The sequence below is a fragment of the Colossoma macropomum genome, unplaced genomic scaffold (assembly GCF_904425465.1).
Source record: "Colossoma macropomum unplaced genomic scaffold, Colossoma_macropomum, whole genome shotgun sequence".
In the NCBI taxonomy this organism is placed as follows: Eukaryota; Metazoa; Chordata; class Actinopteri; order Characiformes; family Serrasalmidae; genus Colossoma; species Colossoma macropomum.
The window spans coordinates 28,798,634-28,822,572 of record NW_023494787.1 but is presented as its reverse complement, the minus strand read 5'-3'; the positions used below and the strand labels follow the sequence as shown (position 1 = coordinate 28,822,572).

General features: G+C 38.5%; 4 protein-coding genes across 6 annotated transcripts; 3 read left to right on the top strand and 1 right to left on the bottom strand.

Moving 5' to 3' along the window:
• Positions 1-11: 11 nt before the first annotated feature.
• ubfd1 (ubiquitin family domain containing 1) lies at positions 12-3,637 on the top strand. 2 transcript variants are annotated; one of them, XM_036566782.1, is made up of 7 exons: positions 12-27; positions 969-1,250; positions 1,344-1,552; positions 1,715-1,780; positions 2,123-2,228; positions 2,311-2,393; positions 3,024-3,637. In XM_036566782.1, the coding sequence occupies exons 1-7, from the start codon at positions 12-14 to the stop codon at positions 3,132-3,134; spliced, it is 873 nt and encodes a 290-aa protein (XP_036422675.1). In that variant the 3' UTR covers positions 3,135-3,637. The 2 variants fall into 2 exon arrangements, with proteins under 2 accessions (XP_036422675.1, XP_036422676.1); XM_036566783.1 differs by lacking the exon at positions 12-27 and adding an exon at positions 306-413 and having other exon boundaries at positions 3,024-3,281.
• Positions 3,638-6,656: 3,019 nt separating this feature from the next.
• rmi2 (RecQ mediated genome instability 2) lies at positions 6,657-9,732 on the top strand. The gene is made up of 2 exons (XM_036566780.1): positions 6,657-6,969; positions 9,554-9,732. Exons 1-2 carry the CDS (start codon positions 6,666-6,668, stop codon positions 9,703-9,705), a joined length of 456 nt encoding a protein of 151 aa, XP_036422673.1. The 5' UTR covers positions 6,657-6,665; the 3' UTR covers positions 9,706-9,732.
• An 80-nt stretch (positions 9,733-9,812) lies between these two features.
• Positions 9,813-13,470, bottom strand: litaf (lipopolysaccharide-induced TNF factor). Its single transcript, XM_036566778.1, has 4 exons — positions 13,348-13,470; positions 12,791-13,041; positions 10,940-11,096; positions 9,813-10,827 (listed from the first exon to the last, which is right to left on the bottom strand). Exons 2-4 carry the CDS (start codon positions 13,029-13,031, stop codon positions 10,719-10,721), a joined length of 507 nt encoding a protein of 168 aa, XP_036422671.1. The 5' UTR covers positions 13,032-13,041; positions 13,348-13,470; the 3' UTR covers positions 9,813-10,718.
• Positions 13,471-16,904: 3,434 nt separating this feature from the next.
• Positions 16,905-21,313, top strand: snn (stannin). Of its 2 annotated transcripts, none has more exons than XM_036566777.1 (2): positions 16,905-17,235; positions 19,477-21,313. In XM_036566777.1, exon 2 carries the CDS (start codon positions 19,571-19,573, stop codon positions 19,832-19,834), a length of 264 nt encoding a protein of 87 aa, XP_036422670.1. In that variant the 5' UTR covers positions 16,905-17,235; positions 19,477-19,570; the 3' UTR covers positions 19,835-21,313. The 2 variants fall into 2 exon arrangements, with proteins under 2 accessions (XP_036422670.1, XP_036422669.1); XM_036566776.1 differs by having other exon boundaries at positions 16,960-17,224.
• The last annotated feature ends 2,626 nt before the right edge of the window (positions 21,314-23,939 follow it).

The window sequence follows — 23,939 nt, the reverse complement described above, 5'->3', positions numbered from 1 at the left end:
ACACAATCATCATGGCGGCGCAGGATGGTAGGCGCATGGAGAAAATCTACTTAAATGTCGTTTCGGTTGTGTTTGAGACGCGCCTGTCCGCGTTTCGGATCTTAGTTTGGATTACTTCGTGTCTCCGCGACGTAACATAGGTGTTCGCCGAACTTGTCAGGGTTATTCTGGCTGATATTTCGCGGTTAGCTAACTAGCCTCAGCGAGAAACTTAACGTTAAGCAGAGCAGCGAGCTAACCTAACTAGCTCTTGGCCAACTTACAAGCTCCATTTGCTCTTTTGCTCCCTTACCGAAGCCACCGGTCTTGTGTGTTGCTCTCGTTTTGGATTCGTGTCTCAAGCGGCAGTATGCCGTTATATATACTGGTAACACTGAACGAGTGGTCTCTGTAGTTGTGGTGCCTGTTAACAGGTATTTTTACACAGCCAAGTTAACAGAGTCTGGCGAGTTTTCTAGATGGTTCAGCGTTAGCTCGCCACTCCGCCAACGTCAGCTACACAGCTAACCGGCTAATGTTTCACATAATGTTAACGATGCTGAAGTCTTGGGCTTCGTCACTCAGTTTCCCAGATAGAGCCTGAATACGCAGACGAGGCTGTTCTCTGTTTTAAAACCGTTAGAGCAGTGCATTCAGTTATTTTTGTCTTGACTGGAAATGAAAAGATTGTTCAGTTGCAAGGCAAATGTTTCAGTTTTGCAGACTGTAAAAATAGTATTCGGGCTAAGAAACGTGTGTAACGAGTACTCAACGTAATCAGTTTTGTTTGTATTTAAAAGCTGTTCTGCATTCTCATGAATGGTGATCTTTGTTTAGTTAAAAACCTTTGACAGCAAGTTGGCTTTTACAGTCAGTTTTTTTTAAATCACTTCACCTATTTACCTAATATTGTTGATTTTAGTATTTGTTATTTGAAAGTCATTTCTTTTTGCTGTTCTAAATGCATTGATGTCTCCTTATTCACACAGGGAGTGAAGGACTGGGAATGGAAACTGAAGTCGGGCTGAAAGAGTCAGAAGTATTATGTGACGGTGCTAGTAAAGGAGATGCAGCAGGGACTGAAGAAGCATCTCTTACAGATGGTGAGAACTCCTCACCTCAGGTCCCAGCTGTCAGCAACGGAGATGACAGTGATGAGGGGAAAGAGATGGTGGAACTGAAAATTATTTGGAACAAGAACAAATATGATCTTAAAATCCCTTTAGATGGAACTGGAGCTAAACTGAAAGAGAAAATCCACACACTCACTGGTAAGAAAGATATTCCAGCAATTTAAATAGTTTGGGATAGGTACCCACTTCTTTGAAACGATACTTTTGATCATATTTGTGTGTCTTGTATAGGTCTTCCACCCGCTATGCAGAAAGTAATGTACAAAGGACTGCTACCGGAGGATAAGACACTTCGTGAAATTAAAGTTACAAATGGTGCAAAAATAATGGTGGTTGGGTCTACGATAAATGACGTATTGGCAGTAAACACACCTAAAGAAGTTATTCAACAAGAAGTTAAAGCTGAGGAAAACAAAAAGGAGCCTTTGTGCAGACAAAAGGTGGGAATCCTTATTTACTTAAACGTTAAGCTTGGTTATGCTTTTGCTAAGAGGATGTGGTAAAGAGATATATAAATACTCAAATTTCAGATGTTGTGCTTTGGTGGCAGTATTGGTAATATTAATTGGTATAATTATCCTTGTGTATAATTTCTGTTCTAGCAACACAGAAAAGTGTTGGACAAAGGAAAACCTGAGGATGTAATGCCATCAATAAAAGGAGCTAAGGTAATAGATGAAAAACATTCGTCAATCTCATCAGGGCCAAAAAGGATGGCTATCTGAAATGTACTAACACCTATGTTAAGAATGTAGAGAAATATTAGTAGTCATTGTAAGAGTTTCTCGTATCAATGTAAGCAGTTTGCATTTAAATACAGTTTAAATTATAAATATAGCATGTAATGTGATATTCCCATGTAAGCCTTGAAAAGTCAGACTGCCATGTGCATTAACGGAAAGATTTTCCAAAGCTCTGTACTCTGAACCAGTTAGGGGAGTTCTTTGGCGTGCTGAATAACTCCCTTGTGCACTCTAATGACATCCAAGTGATCTCTTATTTCTTAATAGGAGCGCTTACCGACAGTGCCTTTATCCGGAATGTACAACAAATCCGGTGGAAAAGTGCGGCTCACTTTCAAACTGGAACAGGATCAGCTATGGATTGGAACAAAGGGTGACTTCTTGTTTCTTCCTCTTATTAATACTCAGTATCTTGTTTTGTCATTTTTATAATCTCATTGTACTTTGGCCTACAGAGAGAACAGAAAAAATCCCAATGGGTTCCATCAAAAATGTTGTGACTGAGCCAATAGAAGGTCATGAGGACTATCACATGATGGTATATGTTTTTTTTCCCTTATGTGCTTTCATTAACATTTCCTTTAACAAATTTCAGACAAATTACTAATATTTGGACATCAAGTTTCTGTTTACCCAAAAAAAAAAACGTTTGTTAGGTGTGCACCAATGATGAATTAACTTACAGAGTAAAAGGCAGATCCCTGCTTTCCCTGGACAGTAATATACTGCACTGCATATGGATGTGGTAAACTTTATCATGCTCAAGCTGGTCATGGGTACCCCCCTTCATGAAGTGGTGCTTGTCAGTCAATTTAAATATAGTTTCCTAATGTACTTTCCCCAGTTTTCAGTGGTAATACTTATTTAGCCAGTATTATTCATTAGTGGTTGTATCATTTCAATATAAGTGCACATTTATTTTCAGTTCAAATTCAGAAATCATACAATAAGTAACAAGAAATATACTTTATGAATTGTTTTATGGTTGCTTCAGGTGTACCCTGAAATTATTATGGCCTCTAGTAACATGTCTCCATGTTTTGAGGTACAGCAAAAAGAACTGGTCTCTTTGGCTTTGCTGGCTAGTACCTTAGCAGTCTGACCAAATCAAACTACGTAACATTGCTATTAATAATACAACTGACTGTATCTATGTTTACTCTCCTAGGCATTTCAGCTGGGTCCGACAGAAGCCTCACAATATTGGGTTTACTGGGTGCCTGCACAGTATGTTGATGCAATCAAAGACACAGTCCTTGGAAAGTGGCAGTATTTTTAATGTGCCTCCTCTATTGACACTGAAGAATTGGGATTCGGAGCAAAACAACAAAAGCATAAACTGGAGCCTGCGTAATGATCTGAAGAACTTTGATATTTGTTTTTTTTTCAAGCATATAAAAACAAACTGAAGGAATTCTGGTGGACAGAACTTTTTTGGGGGGGTTTTAAGTGCACTAAATGGCAGAATCCCATTTTTTTCAACCTGTTTCACCTCTCATTTTTTTAAGCAACCCCAAGGATAAACAAAGAATTGTACAGAACTTGCAAATACATTTCTCCTAGTTATTCTGAAAGAAATAAAAAATTATTTAAGGAAAACAGTTGATGCACCAGGGAGATTTTTATCTTGTAAAGTTCTATGGTGTACCATGGAATTCAGTCAAGCCAAAGTTTCTAACAGCTTACAATATCAAGTGTTTACATTCTTGCTGTCAGTGTTTACTTACAAGAAACAAATGCTTCATCATGCACATAGTAAACATAATCCAGATATAATCTGAATAATTTACTGTTTTTTAATTAATTAGCCTTTTTTAACAAAGTTAATTCTATGAGACTCTTCCAAATACTCATTTTGATTTTAAGGTGAGGATCTGGTTTACAGTTCATGTACTGCACATGTATAGGAGGTAAATGAAAAATGGAAACACCAGATAAAGTGATAGTATATTTCTAGCTTAAAAGACCTTTTTTAAAAATGGATTTTAATTAGAAAGTTCTGAAATGACGGAAAATGGAAGCTTTGTGAAAATTGTACATGGTAAAGGTTCTATGCAAAGAAATCTGGGCTTAAAAACGATCTGGGTTGAAATGAAACATGCAAAGGTGGAATAATGTCAGCTATCACCTGTGTAACATGATTAAATGCTTCCTTATTGTAGCCCAAATTAATATAAAAATGCATAACACCCATGGAATTTGGGATTCCACACTCTTTAAAAAGGTGGTTCTTCAAGGCTTCTTTTGTAAAGACAACGGTTCTATATAGAACCATGAACACTCAAAGAGGTTCTTTGCATTGTGAAATTGTTCTTCAGATTGATGTAGAATGTGTTGTAAATGGTTCTATATAGCACCAAAAAAGGGTTCTTGTGTTGTTACAAGCTTGACCACGTAACAATAGTAGAACCCTTTTTTAAAATAGTTCTATATAGAACCATATACAACACATTCTTCCATCAAACTGAAGAATGATTTCACAATGCAAAGAACCCTTCAAGCATGCAAATCATTCTTTAAGTGTTCATGGTTCTATATAGAATGATGCTTTACTAAAGAACCCTTGAATAACCATCTTTTCTGAGAGTGCAGTTATAAAAAAATTGAGCTGCTTGAAAGTTTCTCAACATTTATGCATGTTTTGCTTCATGTTTCCATTATTTTGTGTAGCCCTGTACACGTTACAGATTTTAGTTTCACTAAAGTTTAGGTGTTTAAATTGAATGTTTGCTTTGTGCTTTCAAGACAAAGTTAAGCTTTGTCCTTGACCTTTTGCTGAAAACAACAGGTACCACCTCTAGTAACAAACTCTAATTGGGACATTGACACTGTTCTCATTCTCTGATTGTGTTATACAGCCAGGTCACCTGTGTGTATGTTTTATCATGTCATGGTGTTAACCAGAAATAAGCATTTTATTATTATACAATAACAGCTGAGAGTTAACTCAACTGATCAACGTATATTTCCTTGACAGTGTTTAGCTGAAAAGGTAATCAATGAGAAAAACAAAAATTTTATTATTGTTTTTTTCAGACAAAAAAAAAATGTTTGACAAATCATAATAAACACATGTAGCCTGACTGGTAACTGATTATGTAAATAAAGTGCATAAGCTAAGCTAAACCTGCCTTCTGCCATGCGAAATGTATAAGGTATTTCTGATTCTGTACAGGTCCTGTGTGCTAGCCTTTGGATAGAAATTCATTCTTAAATTACAGGAGATATTTTCTGAATTGGGCTCTTTTATAGAGTTAAGAATGACTTCTTTAAGCTTTTTTTTGAAAATTGACTGGCTGTACATCACATATCAGTACAGGGGCACAATCTGGTAGACTGAGTATGTTCTCAGTGTTGTGGTTATATTTTTACAATGCCCACATATCCTCTGAAGTCAGTACAAAAACTTTCAGTTCCCATTGTTGAACTTAAGCTCTTTGTTGAGCTTAATCTTTTATAAATCGGGTTGATTCATTTGTTTACCGTAATGGATTATTCACATTCCGCATTGTCAGAAAAAGAGGTACTGTCTGGGTAAATTTTAGTCTCCCGTAGTTCAAACAATATAAATATACTCTCAAAGATACATGATCCATCATGATGAACTAGACATCTGAAGCCTTACTGCCTCTAAAAGTTACCTTATAGAAATATATTACAGAAACTGGTTATAAATATGCTTAATGATGCCTGAGACATTTCACCAACACCCCCACCCCCTGTTAATGCATTAATGGTGGAGGGGTACATGCAGGACAAAGTTGTCCCCAAAGCTCCACTTACCATGTAGGTGCACTTCATAGTTTTACAATTACAGACATCTGTACATCTGTTTCTCCGCATACTTTGATAGCTTTAATAGCTATTAAAGCTAATAGTTTCTCTTCATATTTTAATAGCCCCTTTCACCCCACAGAGCAGGTATTATTTGGGTGGTGGATCATTCTTAGCACTGCGGTGACACTGATGTGGTGGTGGTGTGTTAGTGTGTGTTGCGCTGGTCTGAGTGGATCAGACACAGCAGTGCTGCTGGAGTTTTTAAACACCTCGGTGTCACTGCTGGACTAAGAATAGTCCACCAACCAACCAAAAATATCCAGCCAACAGCATCCTGTGGGCAGCGTCCTATCAACATTGTTGAAGGACTAGAGGATGACCAACACAACCTGTGCAGCAACATGAGAGCTATCATCTACAAGGTGGACAAACAAGGTAGGTGTGTCTAATAATAGAGTGGACACAGTGTTTAAAAACTCTGTCTGATCCACTCGCACCAGCACAACTCACAAACACACCACTACGTCAGTGTCACTGCAGTACTGAGAATGATCCACCACCCGAATAATACCTGCTGTTGATGGTCCTGGCCATTTAAGTACAGGGTGAAAGGGGACTAACAAAGAATGCAGAAAAACAGATGGACTACAGTAAGTGTAGAATCACAAAGTGCACATATGGTAAGAGGAGCTGATAAAATGGACAATGAGTGTAGAAATGACGAGGTTTTAATGTTATGGCTGATCTGTATTTACCAGTTTTTTCTTGTTCACTTATTCAAAGCAGAATAATGACGGCACACTGTTGTCTTAACCACACACTTATTTTATTTTATTTGCTGTTTTTTATTTATTTGTAGTTACTTATGCAGCTAATTAAGTCATTAATGTGCCTAAGTAACTTCACTGTAGTATTGTTCCAGCTTAATCTGCGATGCACAACTTTTCCCGGAACTTTTATTTTGAAATTACAACATCAGGAAAAGCACTTGAAAGTAATTCCCGCGTTTTTAAGTTGCAGCGTTTTGTGTAGAATGAGCGGCGCGAGCGTGTCCAGTATCTTCGGAGAGAAGGCCAGAAAGCCTCCAGTAAAGGTGCTGTCCAGTCAGCTGAGAGAGGCTAAAGGATGCGCCGCGGTGAGCGGAAAGCCGGAGTGCAGTATAAGGAGGCTGGGTGTTGGGAAATCCGGCTCACTGCTGGTGTCGGTGGTTTGGATGCAGGGCACTGTGGTGGAGGTGCAGCCTGATCAGAACACGGTGCTGCTGCTGGACGAGACCGGGAACTTTACGGTCAGTGGCGTTAACAGCATCCCGAAAGGAAAACCCTGCCTCAGCCCTGGTTAGTACAGAGTATCTGTGTTGTATCACTTCAGCTGGCTTTGCAGGTGGACAGTGGTGCTGGAAATCGTGTGAACTCTTTAGAATTACTTGAATTTCTGCATGAATGTGACTTTAAAGTGACCAAGTCACTATCTAACTCAAAACTAAATAAGACAAAACCCAATAAGACAAATACCACGCAAATATAAACGTTTTAATTCATTAATTAAACAAAGCAATACAACATTTAAAGGGGAATTCCACCGATTTTTCAAAATTTCTCCATAATTCAGTAATTGAGATTTTAAACAAAGTCATTCAGAGTGGTTTGATGTGAAATGGTCCATGTGTAGAGAAACTTAGACTGATGGGAACCAGGGGTCACCATGTCTACAAATATAACCATTTTGTTTACTATCCAAAGCCACCAGTGAACCTACACATGTTCTGAGCTTTTATATGTAATGTTGATTGTAAAAGGTCCTGCATGTGCCTTTCTGCAATGAATGAATAAAAAAACTGTTTTAGAGCAATGCCTTCTTAAAATATTGTCTCAGGAATTGAGTAATGTATTGGTAATCATATTATGTGTAAGCTACCTCACAAAAAAAGTTATAGAGGCATTAAACTCTTCAGATGTCTGGTTCCCATCACCCCCACTGTGAACAGTTCTAAGTCAGTAAGTTTCTCTAGAATAGAACATTTCAAATCAAACCGCTCTGGTTTACCTTGTTTACACCTTATTTAATTATGTAGCAATTTTGAAAAACTGGTGGAATTTCCCCTTTAAATGTTTTTGGGGGAAAAATTATATGAACCTGTGCTTTCAGTAACCACACATACTATACTACTGAATGTGCTGGTGTTAGTGGTATACTGTTTTGACGTACTATTTGGTGTAGTAGTAGTATGCAGTTTTGGACACAGCCCTGGTGTGACACCCCTTCGCCCTTTATGAAAACTGACACCAGCCGGTGCAAGAGAGGCCTGTAGATCCTTAGATATTTGTGATCTCCCAGAATATTATATGTCTAGCTCTTGCTGTGATGACTACTCTTGCGAAGGGTAACATTTGTGTTGAACTGTCTCCACTTGTACACTATCTTATAAGCTCGTTCAGCCGGATGAGCTTTAACAACTTTTTCTGCGGTCCTCAGAAACCCTATTTTGACCAAGGCTTTGTTTGTGCTCTCAAAGGTGTGTGTGTGAAGATCAGACTTTGATAGTGAGGACTGGATGACGTAAAAAGGGCATGGCCACCAAAACCTGATTGTTGTATACAGATTAAACTTCCTGACCCTAAAATTTCTGCTATATTGAACTCGTTAACCTAGAGGTTCACATACTTTTTCCAACACAGACGTTTAATAATTGGATTAGCATAACTGGATGGAAAAAGTATTTACTTTTGAGTGTTATTCATTTTATTGGTTCTTTTTATTTTCGACACTAAGATAAAGATCTCATATTTTAGGTCAAATGTATGGCAAAAGTTCACAAATTTTTCAAGCACCATGGTATGGGTATGTCCCCACTGTTATGGAAAGCTGTTTTAGAGTGTATAGATTTTTGATTTCAGAAATTTGAACAAGTATTAAAAATAAAAAAAATCTAATTATTAATTTTATTCTAGCATGTACAAAATTCAGTTCTCACTAGTAAGAGCAAAATAAAATTGACATGTTAAAATTATTTAATTACTTTACTTACTATTGAAACATTTGTCACATGTACAGATGTTTTACATGACAAATTTCATTTCTTTACTAGTATGAAGAACAACTTTAATTGTTCAAATTAAATGTTTGATGTTAAGAAACAGTGGATTAACAGCTAAAACAGCCCGCCACATATTGCAACTCTTCAAAGACTCCTTACAGCTACAGAACTGCGGGCGGAGATACTTTTGAAAAGGCCATCTGATTTCACCAAGGCTTGAAATCATCCAAACTATTCTTCTTCCATCACCTTAAGTTTTCCATCATAAGAAGTCCAGTCCAGTTTTTCTCTGTTGTTAAACAAGTTGAACTGGTTACTTAAGCAGTCTGTGTACTAAATTGTAGAGCAGGCCAGACTATGCTGAGGTTATCCTGAATTCAAAGTGCGGAACACTGATGCAAGATCATCACACTGTACACTTCTAATATTTTGTCTCTGTAACAAATTGCTGTTTTTTTGGAACTTGGCCACTGAAGTTGGTATGAAGTCTCTGACTATAGCTGCAGTTTCCTGTCCCAGTTCTCAATACCCACTGACCACAGTTTCGTGCTCTACTGTCACTACTAACCCTCGTTCAGTTTTTAGGGCTTTTTTTAGCCAAGTTTTGTTCAGATAGAACAGAAAATCCTAACTAGTGATCACAAATTGTATTAGCCCAGATCACCCCAGTACCTGTGATGTCTCAGGACAAATGGAACTAAGCTTTTCCAAACCCATCTTGTACAGTAGGCCTAATGCGATGTTTTAGCTTTAATAGCCAGTGCATTTTTAGTCTTCGTTCAGTTTTGAACTAAAAAGTATCATAAATACAATTACAAACAAGTATTATGGACGATTGGTATTTAAAACTGCAACATTCTCAGGTTATTAAATTTCACCTACAGGTAAATACGTGATGGTCATGGGGGTCATCCAGTCGCACAGTCCAGAGCCAGTGCTGCGTGCTGTGAAGATGGCAGATCTTTCGGACAAAGCAGCGATTCACAGGAAAATGTGGAAGTATGAAGTTCAAGACCTCCAACAAACTTTGCCTTAAACTGCAATATTCCACTCTAATTTATTGGTGCTGCTAGAACATGTTGTATATTCTGTGTTCAGAAAAGTTCTGGAAGAAACGGCAATAACAATCCGAAACAAAGCAGCTCTTTAATGCTTAGTTTATTCATCTGTTTAAGATACATTACAACTATTAAAAATGTGAAGGTAACTTTTTGAGTAAACTTACATATAACTTCAGATTACAGAATGACATTCAGTTTGAGGTGTATATTATTTGAGAGAAAAAGTTCTGCTTGTCTCAAGACCATTTATCAGTAATATTTTTACAACAGGTGAGTAACTAAATAAGGCACTTTCAAATGTAATGGCATGCATGTCTAAGGGTGAGTGGTATAAAATGTTAGCTTTATTTTTATGTAGTGCTTTCCTTTCTCTAACATACCTTGTGAAAAACTTACGGAGTTTAAATCTGCTGTGTTAAAGATGAATACATGAAACTAAATACATGGATTACATGAAAAAGAAGTTTGATCTGACTGTCTTCTCACAAGTAATGTAAGTGTTAAAAAAAGGAGAAAAGGTCGTCTAGACAAGTCTGAAATCTAGGTTTTTGTTTTTTTTTTTTGGTTTTGTGTTTTTTTTTGTTTTTTTTTTATTTACAATGGTGATCAATCATCTGTATTTATTTATATTTAAAATAAAAGCATATACCAAGTTGCTGTGTCTAAAAAATGTCTTTGGAGTAGCCCTTCTGAAAAGTGGCTTTTTACGATGATATTTTTTTATAATCATTACATTTTTGTCTTTAATTTGTGGAGGTATACTTTGTAAATCACACGACAGCAGCAGAATTATATGTTAAATTGTTGATGTTTTTAAATTTACAAACCTGGAACCATTAGCAGACACTGATTAAAATAAATATCTAAGTAAATATACCTTTCCTGACATATTTTAATATTTAATTTTTGCAGTAAAAAGAAACACATGGAATGCTGAAAGTACAGTGGGATACATGTTTGGTTCCTGTTACAGCACCATACGGTCACATCAGAGTCGTTTGTAGACTCCTAAAACACTGGTGCAGTTTGGGCAGCGGTGGGTCACATCCTTCAGACAGTCCACACAGAAAGGGATCAGGCAGCAACCATAGATACAGCTGTTACGAGAGATAGAAGTGTGCACAGAAACGGAAAGGTTACATCTTAAGCGAAACTTAAAGAAACCGAAATACAATGCATTCATTTTTATTGCTTACACACGCATCTTACCCGAAAATGAACAGGCCTGCACAGGTGAGCCAGGTCATTGTACCTGAATTGTACTCCAAACGTGTTAGTACGGACTGTGCACAGTGGGGGCAATAGGCCTGCACAGGAAGTTCACCAAACGACACACCAGGCTGGACGTATACAGTCTGCACTGACACTACAGGACACAAGGTATAAACCATTAAGCACTGGGATCTATTGTTTCGTGTGTAATGATGCACATTTTCAGGTTTGTTGTGATTTTTTTTCTGAGGTCAACAGTGAGTTTGATTTAATATTTTTGTATTAATATAAAATAATATAAAAATGTCTTGGTTTTACAGAGCTCTTATTATGCACTACACAATTGTTTGGCTCAAAAAATCCCTTTTTTTTTTTTACATTAAAACAAAAAGACTGCAAAGTTTAAACACTGATGTTGATGATGATATACCAAGATATAAACAATACAAAAACATTAACTGCCTCTTAACACAGCCTGTCTCTATGTGCAACTCTGAAATAAACAGGACAATCACAAATAAAATATGTAAATAATCCCTGTGAAATCTGACACTAAGCATAAACTATCAGTTACTTTAAATTTTCGTTTTGTGATTTAAAAGACTGAAAGACAGTTTTTGAAAATATCATTTAGTAACTGTTACGACCTTTATATATATATATATATATATATATATATATATATATATATATATATATATATATATACACACACACAGGGTGTCCGAAAAAAACTGACATCATTTCGTAGTCTAATAACACAGCCAATTATCCCTCAAATGATCTCAAATTTTAACAACGTGTAAAACTAACCAAGTTTAATTTTTAATGTTTTTTTTTCTGGTTGAAGAACGGCGTTCACTAGAAATGAAAAGGCATTTTATGTGTTAGAATATGTTCAAACACAGTCAAACAAGAGTGTGCAGCGTGCATTTCCGATAAAACTCAATAAAAATGCACTAACTGGAAAGGAGATTTGGACATGGCACAAAAAATTCAAAGAGGAAGGCTGTCTGTGCAGGGCAAAGGGATCTGCACGACCATCAGTATCAGAAGATAATACATTTGTGAAATTTTGTGAAATCGGTTACAAAATCTACATCCCTCTGAATTTCTTGTTCGAATTTTGATAAATAAATCTTGAATTGTTCAACACGAAGCCTATTTAATTTCATTTGCCTAGGACATGAAGTTAATCAGATAATCTCAAATGATGTAAATTTTTTTGGGACAGGTGTGTGTATGTATATATATATATATATATATATATATATATATATATATATATATATACACATACACACACACAAGTTTGTAACATACATAAAGTTTTCGACCAATTGTGTGGAAAAACTTCATTCTCCCTCATACATATTTATTACATAAAATAGTTATGAATACACTGCATAATATATAGTTTTGTAATATTTTTTAAACAGGTGATTTTGGCCTAAAATGCATACATCATTTCACATCAAACCACACACTCACAAATTTTAAAAAATTGGTGGAATTCCCCTTTGAGCAGATGAACAGCTGCCTGATCAGCTGATGCCGTCCTATTCTCGATTTGATTAACCTCTTAAAATCCAGTCTTTTTACATACTAAGGCTTATTCAGTAACTACATGTAATACAGGGCAAATTGGCCAAGTTATTCTTAGGTTATAAAAGTGTTAGTAAACTTTTTTTTTCCTGACCATTTGAGGGGCTCAATTAGATTTTTATGCAATGATGAAATTCTTAGCTGCATAAAAAATAGCAACAACCAGGAATACTGCTTTTTCTCATTCTTGCCTTATGAAAAACCTGATTTCATGATGATAAACGGGAAAGTGAGTGTTCTTACCCACGGGGGTGGTCACTGGTGGTCCGGGAGGTGGAGGCGAGTACATGTGCGTGTAGCCTTGAGTTGGGTATGTAGCCTGAGGTGGGTATGGAGCTGGAGGTGCCTTGCTGTAGCCAGGAGGTGGATGAATGGGAGCCCCCTGCGAATACTGGGGTCCTGCAATCATCGCCTCTTCGTAAGACGGTGGTGGGGGTGCGTGTCCCACCGCACCTGATATCTCCAGAGGAGGTGCGCTCGCCATCGGTGCAGCTCTGAAAACATGACATCATGAATAACAGCACGGTTCTGGTCATATTAAAGCTTATTTAATGTGACTGTAACCGGCTGTGTACACAGTTACCAAAGGCTGAGGTCTAATTTAGCACTGCGCGCTGGCCTAAACGGTGTGATCTACTGCTTTTCATCCGCTGCGCTTCAAGTCGCCATATTTTCACTATCGACACAACTTGAGGTGTGAGCTACACAAACCGAAAGTTAACGAAATTCGCTAAACCCAACGCTTACAGGACGTGTTTAAGGTAGCTTCGGGCTATGGTTAACCTCTGAGTCTCACTTACAGTTTGTGAAATCGCCTTGTCGAGATGAGTGAGCCGAAAAAGCTACTTTGACATTTTCCTTCAGTTTTCACAGCATTTCCTCAAGTTCCGCGTTCAGTCACGTGGTTTAGCCTACAGCGCAGAGCCTCACTGACGCTGTAAACAAATGCACGTCAAAGAACACCCGTATGTTGGTGAAGCTGAAATGCCCTGCTTAAAAATCATAGAAAGCATTAAAAGATTTTGCTGGTTCCTTTTGGTGTCTAATAGTCACTAATGGTGTTTTGTGTTTTCTGGGTTGGTATCACAGTGTCAAGGACTCTTTAACAGGTGTCCTGACTCCAGAAACGTTTGATGATTTCCTAATGGGATCTAAAGGTGTCCCACAGGAAACTAGTGGTCTCTGATGGTGACGTTAACCATTAAGCCATTTCCCATGCGAAAGCAAAACCATCAGGTTTTAATCCCAATGGGTCTAATAGTCTTTTTTCACCATTAGAACCATGAGGATTAACACCTGATGGTTTCGCTTCGTAATGGGAATTGGCTTAATAGTTTACATTAGAGACCACTAGTTTCCTGTAGGACAGTGTTTCTCAACCCTGGTCCTAAAGGCCCACTGCCCTGCACTTTTTAGTGTTTTCCTTGCTCCCAACACACCTGGTTTAACGAATCAGCTCATTAACAGTCCATTATTGGGTTAAAGTGAGTGTGTTAAAGCAGGAAAAGCACTAAACTATGCAGGCCTCCAGGACCAGGGTTGAGAAACACTGCTGTAGGACACCTCCATTTAGATCCCATTTGGAGACCATCAGATGCATCTGGAATCAGTCTCAGAAGGTGTTAAACCATTAAACTGTGAAATCAACCCATGAGGAGAACACCACTATTGAATGTTGGACACCACCACAAACCAACAGAAACTTGGTTTGTATGAGTTTATCATCAGGGACGAACTGTTTGGAGCAGGGGGTGTCCACTCTTGCCCACAAAGGTCCAGTGTGGCTGCAGTTTCTCATATCAAATCAAGCAGGAGCTCCTTTGATTTAAACGACTGCGGGCTTCTGCTTGGTTAAAATGAAAACCTTCAGATACACCAGCACTTTGGGAATAAACTTGGACACGTTTTGGTTTAAAGCAGTGGTTTTAGGACTCCAGTCCTCTCCCTGCAGTGTCAGGCATTCTCTGCCCCAACATGCCTGATCCAGCTCATAAAGAGCTTGATAATAACTGATGAACTGCATCAGGTGTTTTGGGGAGAGAACAGTTGAAACTGTGTGGGTCAACTGGACTAAAACACCACAGTACATTTTCTAATCCCTGGTTCCCCAAGCAGTGATTTAGAGGGTGAATTAAGGTAACCACGAACACTTTTTGGCAAAACTCATAATGACTTAGGTGTTACTAACATTAGTTTCATTATAACTATAGCCTATAGCCTATTTGTCTATGCTGAAATGTGCTGCGTCTGCTTTATGGAGCAGGCGACTGGAGAGATAAAGTGGGAGATTGCAAAATGCATCAACTATATCCCATTAGCAAAGTTTGACAGAAGCCATCACACCTTGATGATGTTTTAATAAACTTATTTTAAAACAAACAAAAAAGCCCATTTTAAAATGCTTGATAAAATTACAGCTTTAACATTTTCTTGCATTCTTGTCTATTTGCCATGAGCTCAAATTTATACATTTGATTTAAAAATGCAGCCACGCCCACAACTTTGATGTCACAGCAGTCAACATGTCACATTCATCACACATACAGCAACATTTGTTCAAATAAAGCAACATCAAAGCGACATTTCTTATTATTGACTGGCATTAAAGCACAGTATCACTATGCGTAAGTACCCAACCTTCCCTGAATTCATTAATTTTCAGTATTTTTAGACAATCACACAAGCTTTCTCATTTCATTAGGGTGAGTTCAGGTAGTGCGATGTCTTATAAAGTACAATACTTAAGCTTTAGTGGGGCTTATGAATATGTAGTATGAACATGAATAAAGGCTGCATGTGTGTTGAATATGAACATGTGTTTTTGGATGATGTGACGCCATGTTTATGGATCTGGCTGGATTTCTGAAAAAGATTTTCTTTTTTATAATATAACCATTATAATCTAATCAAATCTTTTCAGCTTTTGAAAATGCATTTTCAGTGTCAAGGCAGCAATTTACGTCTCCAACTGATAAACTGGTATTAGCACTGGAAAAACAAATAGCAACATATTTCAGCACAGAACGGAAGAACAGCGCAGATTTAAATAAAATGGACAGGACTTAAGTCGCAGGTGTGTGGGTGGCAACCGTACGGCAGGTATGCAGTAAAGCAAGAAAATGTTAAAAGGGAATTGTATATAATGGTTATGATGTCAACCGAGTCATTCAGAGTGGTTTGACTGAGTAGGTTCACGATTTCTCTGTTGTAAACAACACAACCCTGGTTCCTATTACCACCACTGTAAAGAAAATCTGAGTTAATACGTTTATCTACAATGCACCATTTCCTGTCAAATCACTCCAAATGACTTTTTTAATATGAAAATTCAGCAATGCTTGATTTAATTTTGATAAAGAAGTCGAACATTCTGCTTAAAATTTGACCCACATTTTTAAATGGCCTGTTTTTTGTTGCTTAAAATTAGTCACTTAAAACATTGTCACCACGTGTAATCTTCTGTCAGACTTTGACAACAGGCTATTCATGATGGATTTTGCAACATCTCATTTTATCTCCCGAGCCGTCCGTCGCACTCAAGCTGAAACCCTGCTGACAAAAACCATAGAAGCCATTAAAAGTGTCTGTTGGTTCCTGGTGGTGTCTAATAGTCAGTAATGGTATGTTGTGTTTTCCTGATGGATTGATATCACAGTGTAAAGGAGTCTAATGGTTTAACAGGTGACTGGTTGCAAATGCATTTGATGGTTTCCTAAAGGGATCTAAAGATGCTCTACAGGAAACTAGTGGTCTCTAATTGTAACCATTAAGCCAATTCCCATTAGAAAGCCATCAGGCTGCATTCCTAACTGATCTAATGGTCTTTTATAGGCAGGGAATCCAGCCCTGGAAAACAAATAGCAACGTATTTCAGCATAGAATGTATAAAAGCACCTATTTCACTTCAACGGTGAAGGCTTGAGTTGTGATGAAGGCTGTTCTTTTCTGTTTGGCGCACTTTGGCTGAATTCCCTCTGAATTAGTTCAGCGGTGAGACCTTTGCTGAGGTCAGTCTGTTAGAGCTGTGCTTCTGTTTTCTGTGTTTCTCTGTGCTTCTCTGTTTCTCTTTTCCTCTGTTTTATGTGTCTGTTCTTCTCTGTTTCTCTTTTACTCTGTTTTCTGTGTCTCTGTTCTTCTGTTTCTCTTTTCCTCTCCTCTGTTTCTCCTTTTCTCTCTTTTCTGTTTCTCTGTTTCTTTGATCTTTTCTGTTTCTCTGTTTCTTTGATCTTTTCTGTTTCTCTGTTGTCTGTGTTTCTGTGTTCTTCTCTGTTTCTCCTTTTCTCTGTTTCTTATTTTCTCTCTTCTCTGTGTTTCTCTGTTTCTTTGATCTTCTCGGTTTCTCTGTTGTCTGTGTTTCTCTGTTTTGCTCCAGCTGCTGCTGCTTCTCGTCACCTGATTGGCGGAGCACCGTCTTGCAGCTGTGATGTCATTTCCTTTCGAGAGACGAGCGTCTAACGGTCTTCTTTCACGTCTCTTCTGTAAATGTGTTTGTTATCCGAGGCTTCGACATTTTCTCTGTAATTTACGGGGCCGTTTTTAATATTTTGACGGTCATGAGAGCTGCGGATGTGACGAGGAGCCTGTACGGTTTGGAAACATGAGTCGCCGAGATAACGTCCACGAAATGGTTGAAAACGAGAACATGAACGCCCGTCGGCAGTGTTTTTCGATGAAATGGTGAGATAAAGGTCCGCTTAATGCCGCTGATCCTGAAATTACAGAGTTTTTTCCGTTTTGAATGTCATAGTTTGAGCGGCGATGTGTTTTGCGTGTGGTAGCTAAAGAGTATTGTGTGCCGGAGGTTCCTGTTTCCTGACAGCAGTGTATGCAGCTACGGCTGGACCGGATTTTACAGACTTTACACCAGGAATGGTCACTAGCCTAGGAGCTATTTTTGTTGAAATCTTTTCCACAAAATGGCTCCTTTTTCATGAGTTCGGCCGCTGGAGCTCTAAGTGATATTTAAAATACTTTAAATACAGCAGTCCTCTGAGAAGAATTGCGGTGTTGTTGACTAGTTGGACCCTTTGCAGTGGCTAATTGATCATACCTCGTGTTGGTTTGCTTGAAATGTTAAGCTTATAAATGCTTATACGTGCTGCACCACAAATTGTTGCATAACCTGTGGCTTTATGGAGCCGATCGATCGAACCTGCAGGTGGCGAAAGCAGCTCTCACTCCTATTGTCTCCTTTTATGCACTATACAGCGACGAGCCATAACATTAAAACCACCTCGTTTCTGCCCTCATTGTCCATTTTATCAGCTGATCTTTCCATATAGGTGCACTTTGTAGTTCTACAATTACAGGCTGTAGTCCATCTGTTTCTCTGCATACTGTGTTAACCCCTTTTTACCCTGTTCTTCATTGGTCAGGACCACCGCAGAACAGGTATTATTTGGGTGGTGGATCATTTTCGGCACTGCAGTAACACTTGAATTGTGGTGGTGTGTTAGTGTGTGTTTTGCTGGTACGAGTGGATCAAACACAGCAGTGCTGCAGGAGTTTTTAACCAGTGTTTCCACTCACTGTCCACTCTATTAGACACTCCTACCTTGTTGGTCCACCTTGTAGATGTGAAGTCAGAGACTATAGCTCATCTGCTGCTGCACAGTTATCCTCTTTTCCAGTGTCGTCCAGTCTTCTCCACAGAGGGCCAGTGTGGCTGCACATTTTCATTCCAAACCAGCAGAACAACGGATCAGTTGAGCTCCTGCTTTCTTGAAGTGAAAACCTGCAGCTGCACTGGCCCTCTGTGGATAAGATTGGACACCCCTGCTCTAGTCCTTCAACAGTGTTGACAGGATGCTGCCCCCAGGATACTGTTGGCTGGATATTTTTGGTTGGTGGACTATTCTCAGTCCAGCAGTGACACTGAGGTGTTTAAAAACTCCAGCAGCACTGCTGTGTCTGATCCACTCATACCAGCGTAACACACACTGACACGTTACTACCACGTCAGTGTCACTGCAGTGCTGAGAATGATCCACCACCCAAACAGTACCTGCTCTGTGAAGGGGGTCCATGGGGGTCCTGACCACTGAAAAATTTAGAATCAGAATCAGAATTCAGCTTTATTGGCCAGGTATGCTTACACATACAAGGAATTTGGTTTTGGTTACAGGAGCTCACAGTGCACAGTATCAGACAGACATTTACATGTAGTGAATAAAATAAAATAAATATAAAATAAAATACAAAAAAAAATACAATACATAAAACATGCATTCCAACAGGGTAAAAGGGGGCTAACAAAGTATAAAGAGAAACAGATGGACTACAATCTGTAATCATAGAACTATGAAGTGCAGCTATAAGTGTAAGTGGAGCTGATAAAAGAAACAATGAATGTAGAAACGAGGAGGTGGTTTTAATGTCATGGCTGATCACTGTATGTCCAAAAGTATTTAGACATGAGTTGTAGTCCTTGCTTATACAATCGTTCAGTTGTGCACACGCAGCTTGTATAATCTCCATTGCCAATAGAATGGATGCTCTGAAGCTGCTGTACGTGGGCCCAAGGTCACCATGTCCAATGGCATTTTACAACTGGAGGGGTATGAAGCCCCTCAGCATTCGCCTGTGGATCAGTGGAATTGCATTCTCTGGAGTGACTGAGCTCTGTCCAGCACCTTTGGGATAACTAGGAGTGGTGTTTTAGGTCTGGAATATCAGAGTCTGACCTCACTAATGCACTTGTGGCTAAAGGCAATCAAATTCTAAATGTTCCAACAATGCTCCAGCATCTAGTGTAAAGCCTTCCAGAAGAGTAGAGGCTGTTACTGCAGCAAAGGAGGGACAAGCTCTCTGTTAATACCCTTGATATCAGAAGAAACGTTGGTGTCTACAAACCTGGAGATATGGTGTAATTCCAGATATGATCACAACTGACCATGACTAACAGACCACTGTTTTCTTTTTTCAATCAGATGTCAAAAGACCTGTAGGCCAAGAAAGACCACCCTGGCCAGTATCTCCCATTGACTTTTTAAGATCAAAAACAAATTCTCCTCTGCAACCAGCATGTCGATAATGGACCACAGCCCCACCACAGGCGTGGTGACAATCATTGTGATCCTCATTGCCATCGCTGCTCTGGGGGCACTGATCTTCGGATGCTGGTGCTACCTGCGCCTGCAGCGTATCGGCCAGTCTGAGGATGAGGAGAGCATCGTTGGAGAGGGAGAGACCAAGGAGCCGTTCCTGCTGGTGCAGTACTCCGCTCGAGGCCCTCGGGTCGAGCATAAGACCAAGCTCACCCCTAATGGCACCGAAAGCCACAGCTAATTTCTTTTCTTTCTCTTTAGAAGCACATGTTTTGTGTGATGATCCACAGGGATCAAACTTGTTGGCTTCTACTGTATGTGAGAGGTTATAGAATGTTCAGCACTTAAGTTTAAGAAGAGGGGCTTTAGGTTGTACCAGAAAAAAAACAAAACCAATGCATGCGTTTGTCTAGCTGCTTTTAAGTCACCCTTTGAATTTTTACCCCCTTTGTGGTTGTCCAGTGGAACCCTGTTATAATGTGAAACTGAAGATTTTCTGCATTATGTACACTAGCTGGCCTTTATTTACGTTAAATCATGCACTGTGTCTTAAAAAGGCACAGGTCGGTCCACTGTCATGGTGTTTTAGAAGAACTCTAATTTCAACCAGAGCTGGCTCTGGTGTGAAGTCAATTCATGCAATGGTTCAACTGAGAAAATTATAGGAGATTGGTTACAGTGTTTGACATATTTGACATATTTTATCTTTTTCTTTGGAGGAAGTAGTGGTGCACATCTGAAATGTTCCTTGATACAGGAGGCATAGTAATTGTATAATGCATTAGACATCTAAATTAAACCTATTATGAGTAGCTGAAGATCTGGTGACTACTCAGGAGCCTTTGATTATACATGGAACTAATGCCGAGTCTTTGAATAGGATTTGACATGCAGTCAAAGAACTTTGTGCTGAAAAGTTTAATTTAGTCACACTTCTGAGATATTCTCTGCCATCTGCTTTATTTGTAACACAGAGATGAGCATTTTCACATAAAGTCATTATACATGCAGCATTAGTTGCTGTTCTAGTTCTACACTGCTAAGAAGCCATCATGAAAGAGAGCCAATGACTGGGTCCCAGTGTGTAGAGTTACACTGGCAAGATCCCAGAGGTGTTCATTATGGTGGCTGAGCACATGTCTTTGTGGAAGGTCAGCGTGTAAATATTATTTTTATAGACCTTTACATTCATCACACTGAAAATTACTGAAAGAGACATTGTAGCCTGTTTTTTGTTGTTCTTGTCCTTTGATCATTAGCCATTTGTACATGATGTGAGAAACGAAATGAGAGAAAGTGATTTATTTTTATATGATATTCATGCAGACTACATTTGTAGAATTCATTGATCAAATTTTTTGCGTTCAGTCAGTGGGTCTTGGAATCTGGCAGAAGGGAGACTGAAAATGCCAAAACAATCATGTTTTTTTTGTCATTGTTATACTAATATAGAACTACTGTAGCCTATAGTACCTACAGACCTAGCATACTGCCAAGGTATGCCTTTCTGAGAGTGCTGTTGTATTTCTGTGAATTGAAGATTTGTTCACTTAAATTTCCATGAAAACACCCCACTACGTGGATCAGAGTACAGCATGTTAATGCTGCCTACATCTTTGTAACCATGCTGTTTTCAATCAGGCATATATGTTGCTTTATTTCACTCTAACAGAATTTCTAGTGATCTGCTGTACTGAAAAATAAAATCTCTTCACGTGTGTATTGTCTGTTTTGTGTGTATACACTGAGTTCAGTGACATTGTTATATTTAATGAAATATTGTCATTTTCTTGAAAGAAGTTTGTCATTTTAGTATTGAACAACACATTACACTTACCAGACACTTTATTAGAAACACCTTCCTCATAGCTCCACTTTGCTGGTGCACAGTTAGGGGCCATAGCATGCGCGCACACACACGCACATATACATATGTATGTATATACTCAGGTGGGGGACTGCCCATAACCTTGCAGTGACACTTGCATGTTTAAAAACCTTTCTCCCTTATACACTTGTGCCCATTGTGTCACTCGTTACCAGGCTGCTACCGCATCAGTGTCTCACAAGTAATAGAGTAACGTCAACAGCAACTGATCAGTGATGGAGTAGAGCAGCTACTTTACACTCTAATTTCTCTTTGGAGATTAATAAAGTGGTATCTTTATTGTGCACCCATTGCTGACACCCTTGGGCATGTGAGGATGTTTGATTTGGCCTGCCAGAAACCTTAACCCCACTTTGGGGTTTTAAAGTATATAGGGGAAGCACTGCTATGTATAACATCAAATTCTAGTTTTCCATATTAAAATTGCATTTATTTTAAACATTAGATGTGACAAAGTACATCTTCAAAAACTCAATTTGAAACCTACCTACCTTCTTTATTTAACTATTTCATAGTCTTTTAAAGACACTTTTGGCCCCAAGACCAAAATATTTTAGGCACCCCTGCAGTAGATAGTTGGTTAATGTATATCACTATATATGTAGTGTATGTATATAGTTGTACCTACCAATAAGGTAGTAGTATTTAAGGCTTTAAAATCAGCACTGATTTTCCCCTCAATCTAACCACTTCATAAACTTGTATTCTTTTATGGGTGTGAATATTTAAAAGGGTGTGTAACACTTTACTAGACTTCTTCTAAAAGAGAAAAAGGTTTATACACTGTGGCAACTGAAATACTGATAGGCTTAAGTAATCTAGTAAAGTGTAATGCACCCTTTTAAATATGCACACATGAAAGAATACAAGTTTATGATGAGGTTTCACAGACTAAGGGAAAATCAATAGGCCTATTGATCCTGTTTGAATGGGTCACTGGTGGTATATCAAGTGTAAAATCACAAGGAAAAATGAGGCACACAAAGGGTTTAACCCCTTGAAATCCCAGGCTTATTACTTACTGAGGCTTATTATGCAGTAACTACATGGACTATAATGCAAACTGAGCTATTCTTAGGTTATAGCAGTGTGTAGTAAAACTTTGGCCCACCAGTGGGTCCTGGCTATTTAAGTGGTTAAAGGAAAGCTCAAGTGCATCTCTATTTTCCTTCTTTACATTAACTTACCTTAACATTTACATTTTTTCCCTGTTCTTGTAAAGTCACCATTTTGGAGATAAAAGGTTTTGTTCTGACAGTGATGATACAAATTCTTGTTCACACAAGCACTGTTCACTCTAAGAGCTCATCAGAAGAGGAAGCACCTGGTCAGATGTAACACCTGATGCTGTTCGTGTATTTCAGTTAAGATACAGAACAAGGCCACATCATGTGATACATGTGAGCTCCCACTCTTCCATAGCTGCCACGGTGCTCTGCCACAGCCAGCTAGCCTGGACATTCTACAACATTTCTGTCCATTAGCTAACCTTAGGCCCTACATGTCATTTTCACAAAAATACCTAATGAATATTTAACACTGATATTGAAAATTTAGCAATGAGCACTGAATGTTGAAAACAAGTTTAGATACTTTTAGACCACAACAAATGCCATCCTAAAGTGAGTGAGTGAGTGAGGTTCATGAGACGCTTCATGCCTAAAAATAGTGCTCTGCTATGATTGTCTTTCTGACTCTCCTGCCCTCGTATAACGATTCTCACGGTAACATAGCAGTGGTAGGCAGAAACTGATGTTTGGGTGTGTCTCTAAAGTGAAAGACACTTTTCCCCCAAATAATCAAAGTGAGTCAAAAGAGGGAACAAACACGAGCTCCAATAATGGCCTGATGTAAACACTACTTTTTTTACTAGTTTGAGTTGATATGATTTTTGCCCCACATTTCAAAGCAAACACAGGGTAGTTTGGTGAAGAATGAAATATCTGTCCATGAGAGGAGCTGCCAAAGTGTGCTTTTTAAAATAATATCGATTTTCCTTGATCGACTGATGACTTTCCCAATAGTGTTTCTGAACTTAAGCAATACCCCTATGGGCCCCCCATTAAACACCTTTACTTGTCTTAGCTCTGTGAGTTCCCATTACACACACTGACAGTATTATTTGGCCTATTTATTTGTCTGTTAAGCAGCTGAATAACATACATGACACAGTGGATAACATCACTGCAATGCACACAGGTTAAAGTTACGAATGCCACTGCAGTACCAGTAAAAGTCCACGAGCAAGACTCTTGACATATTACATAGCAAAAAATTTGAGATTTAGAATAAAAATTAATTCTTATTATGACCTTCAGGTCTTTAGTAAGATATGATGTTGTTTTGCTTAGAAACAATTGGACAGCATGGAAAAAAGGTATTTTTTAGGTATTTTTTGGTTTTCTTTCATTAAGAGTTAAACATATTTTGTGTTACTGGAACCAAAAGAAGAGCAGGG

Coding starts and splice junctions, on each gene's coding strand:
- rmi2 (XM_036566780.1), top strand. CDS start 6,666: ATGAGCGGCGCGAGCGTGTCCAGTATCTTCGGAGAGAAGGCCAGAAAG. Junction 6,970..9,553: donor AAAACCCTGCCTCAGCCCTG/GTTAGTACAGAG, acceptor TTTCACCTACAG/GTAAATACGTGATGGTCATG.
- litaf (XM_036566778.1), bottom strand. CDS start 13,031: ATGGCGAGCGCACCTCCTCTGGAGATATCAGGTGCGGTGGGACACGCA. Junction 11,097..12,790: donor ACCAGTGACCACCCCCGTGG/GTAAGAACACTC, acceptor TGTGTCCTGTAG/TGTCAGTGCAGACTGTATAC. Junction 10,828..10,939: donor GCAGGCCTGTTCATTTTCGG/GTAAGATGCGTG, acceptor CTCTCGTAACAG/CTGTATCTATGGTTGCTGCC.
- ubfd1 (XM_036566782.1), top strand. Junction 1,781..2,122: donor CATCAATAAAAGGAGCTAAG/GTAATAGATGAA, acceptor ATTTCTTAATAG/GAGCGCTTACCGACAGTGCC. Junction 2,394..3,023: donor ATGAGGACTATCACATGATG/GTATATGTTTTT, acceptor TTACTCTCCTAG/GCATTTCAGCTGGGTCCGAC.
- snn (XM_036566777.1), top strand. CDS start 19,571: ATGTCGATAATGGACCACAGCCCCACCACAGGCGTGGTGACAATCATT.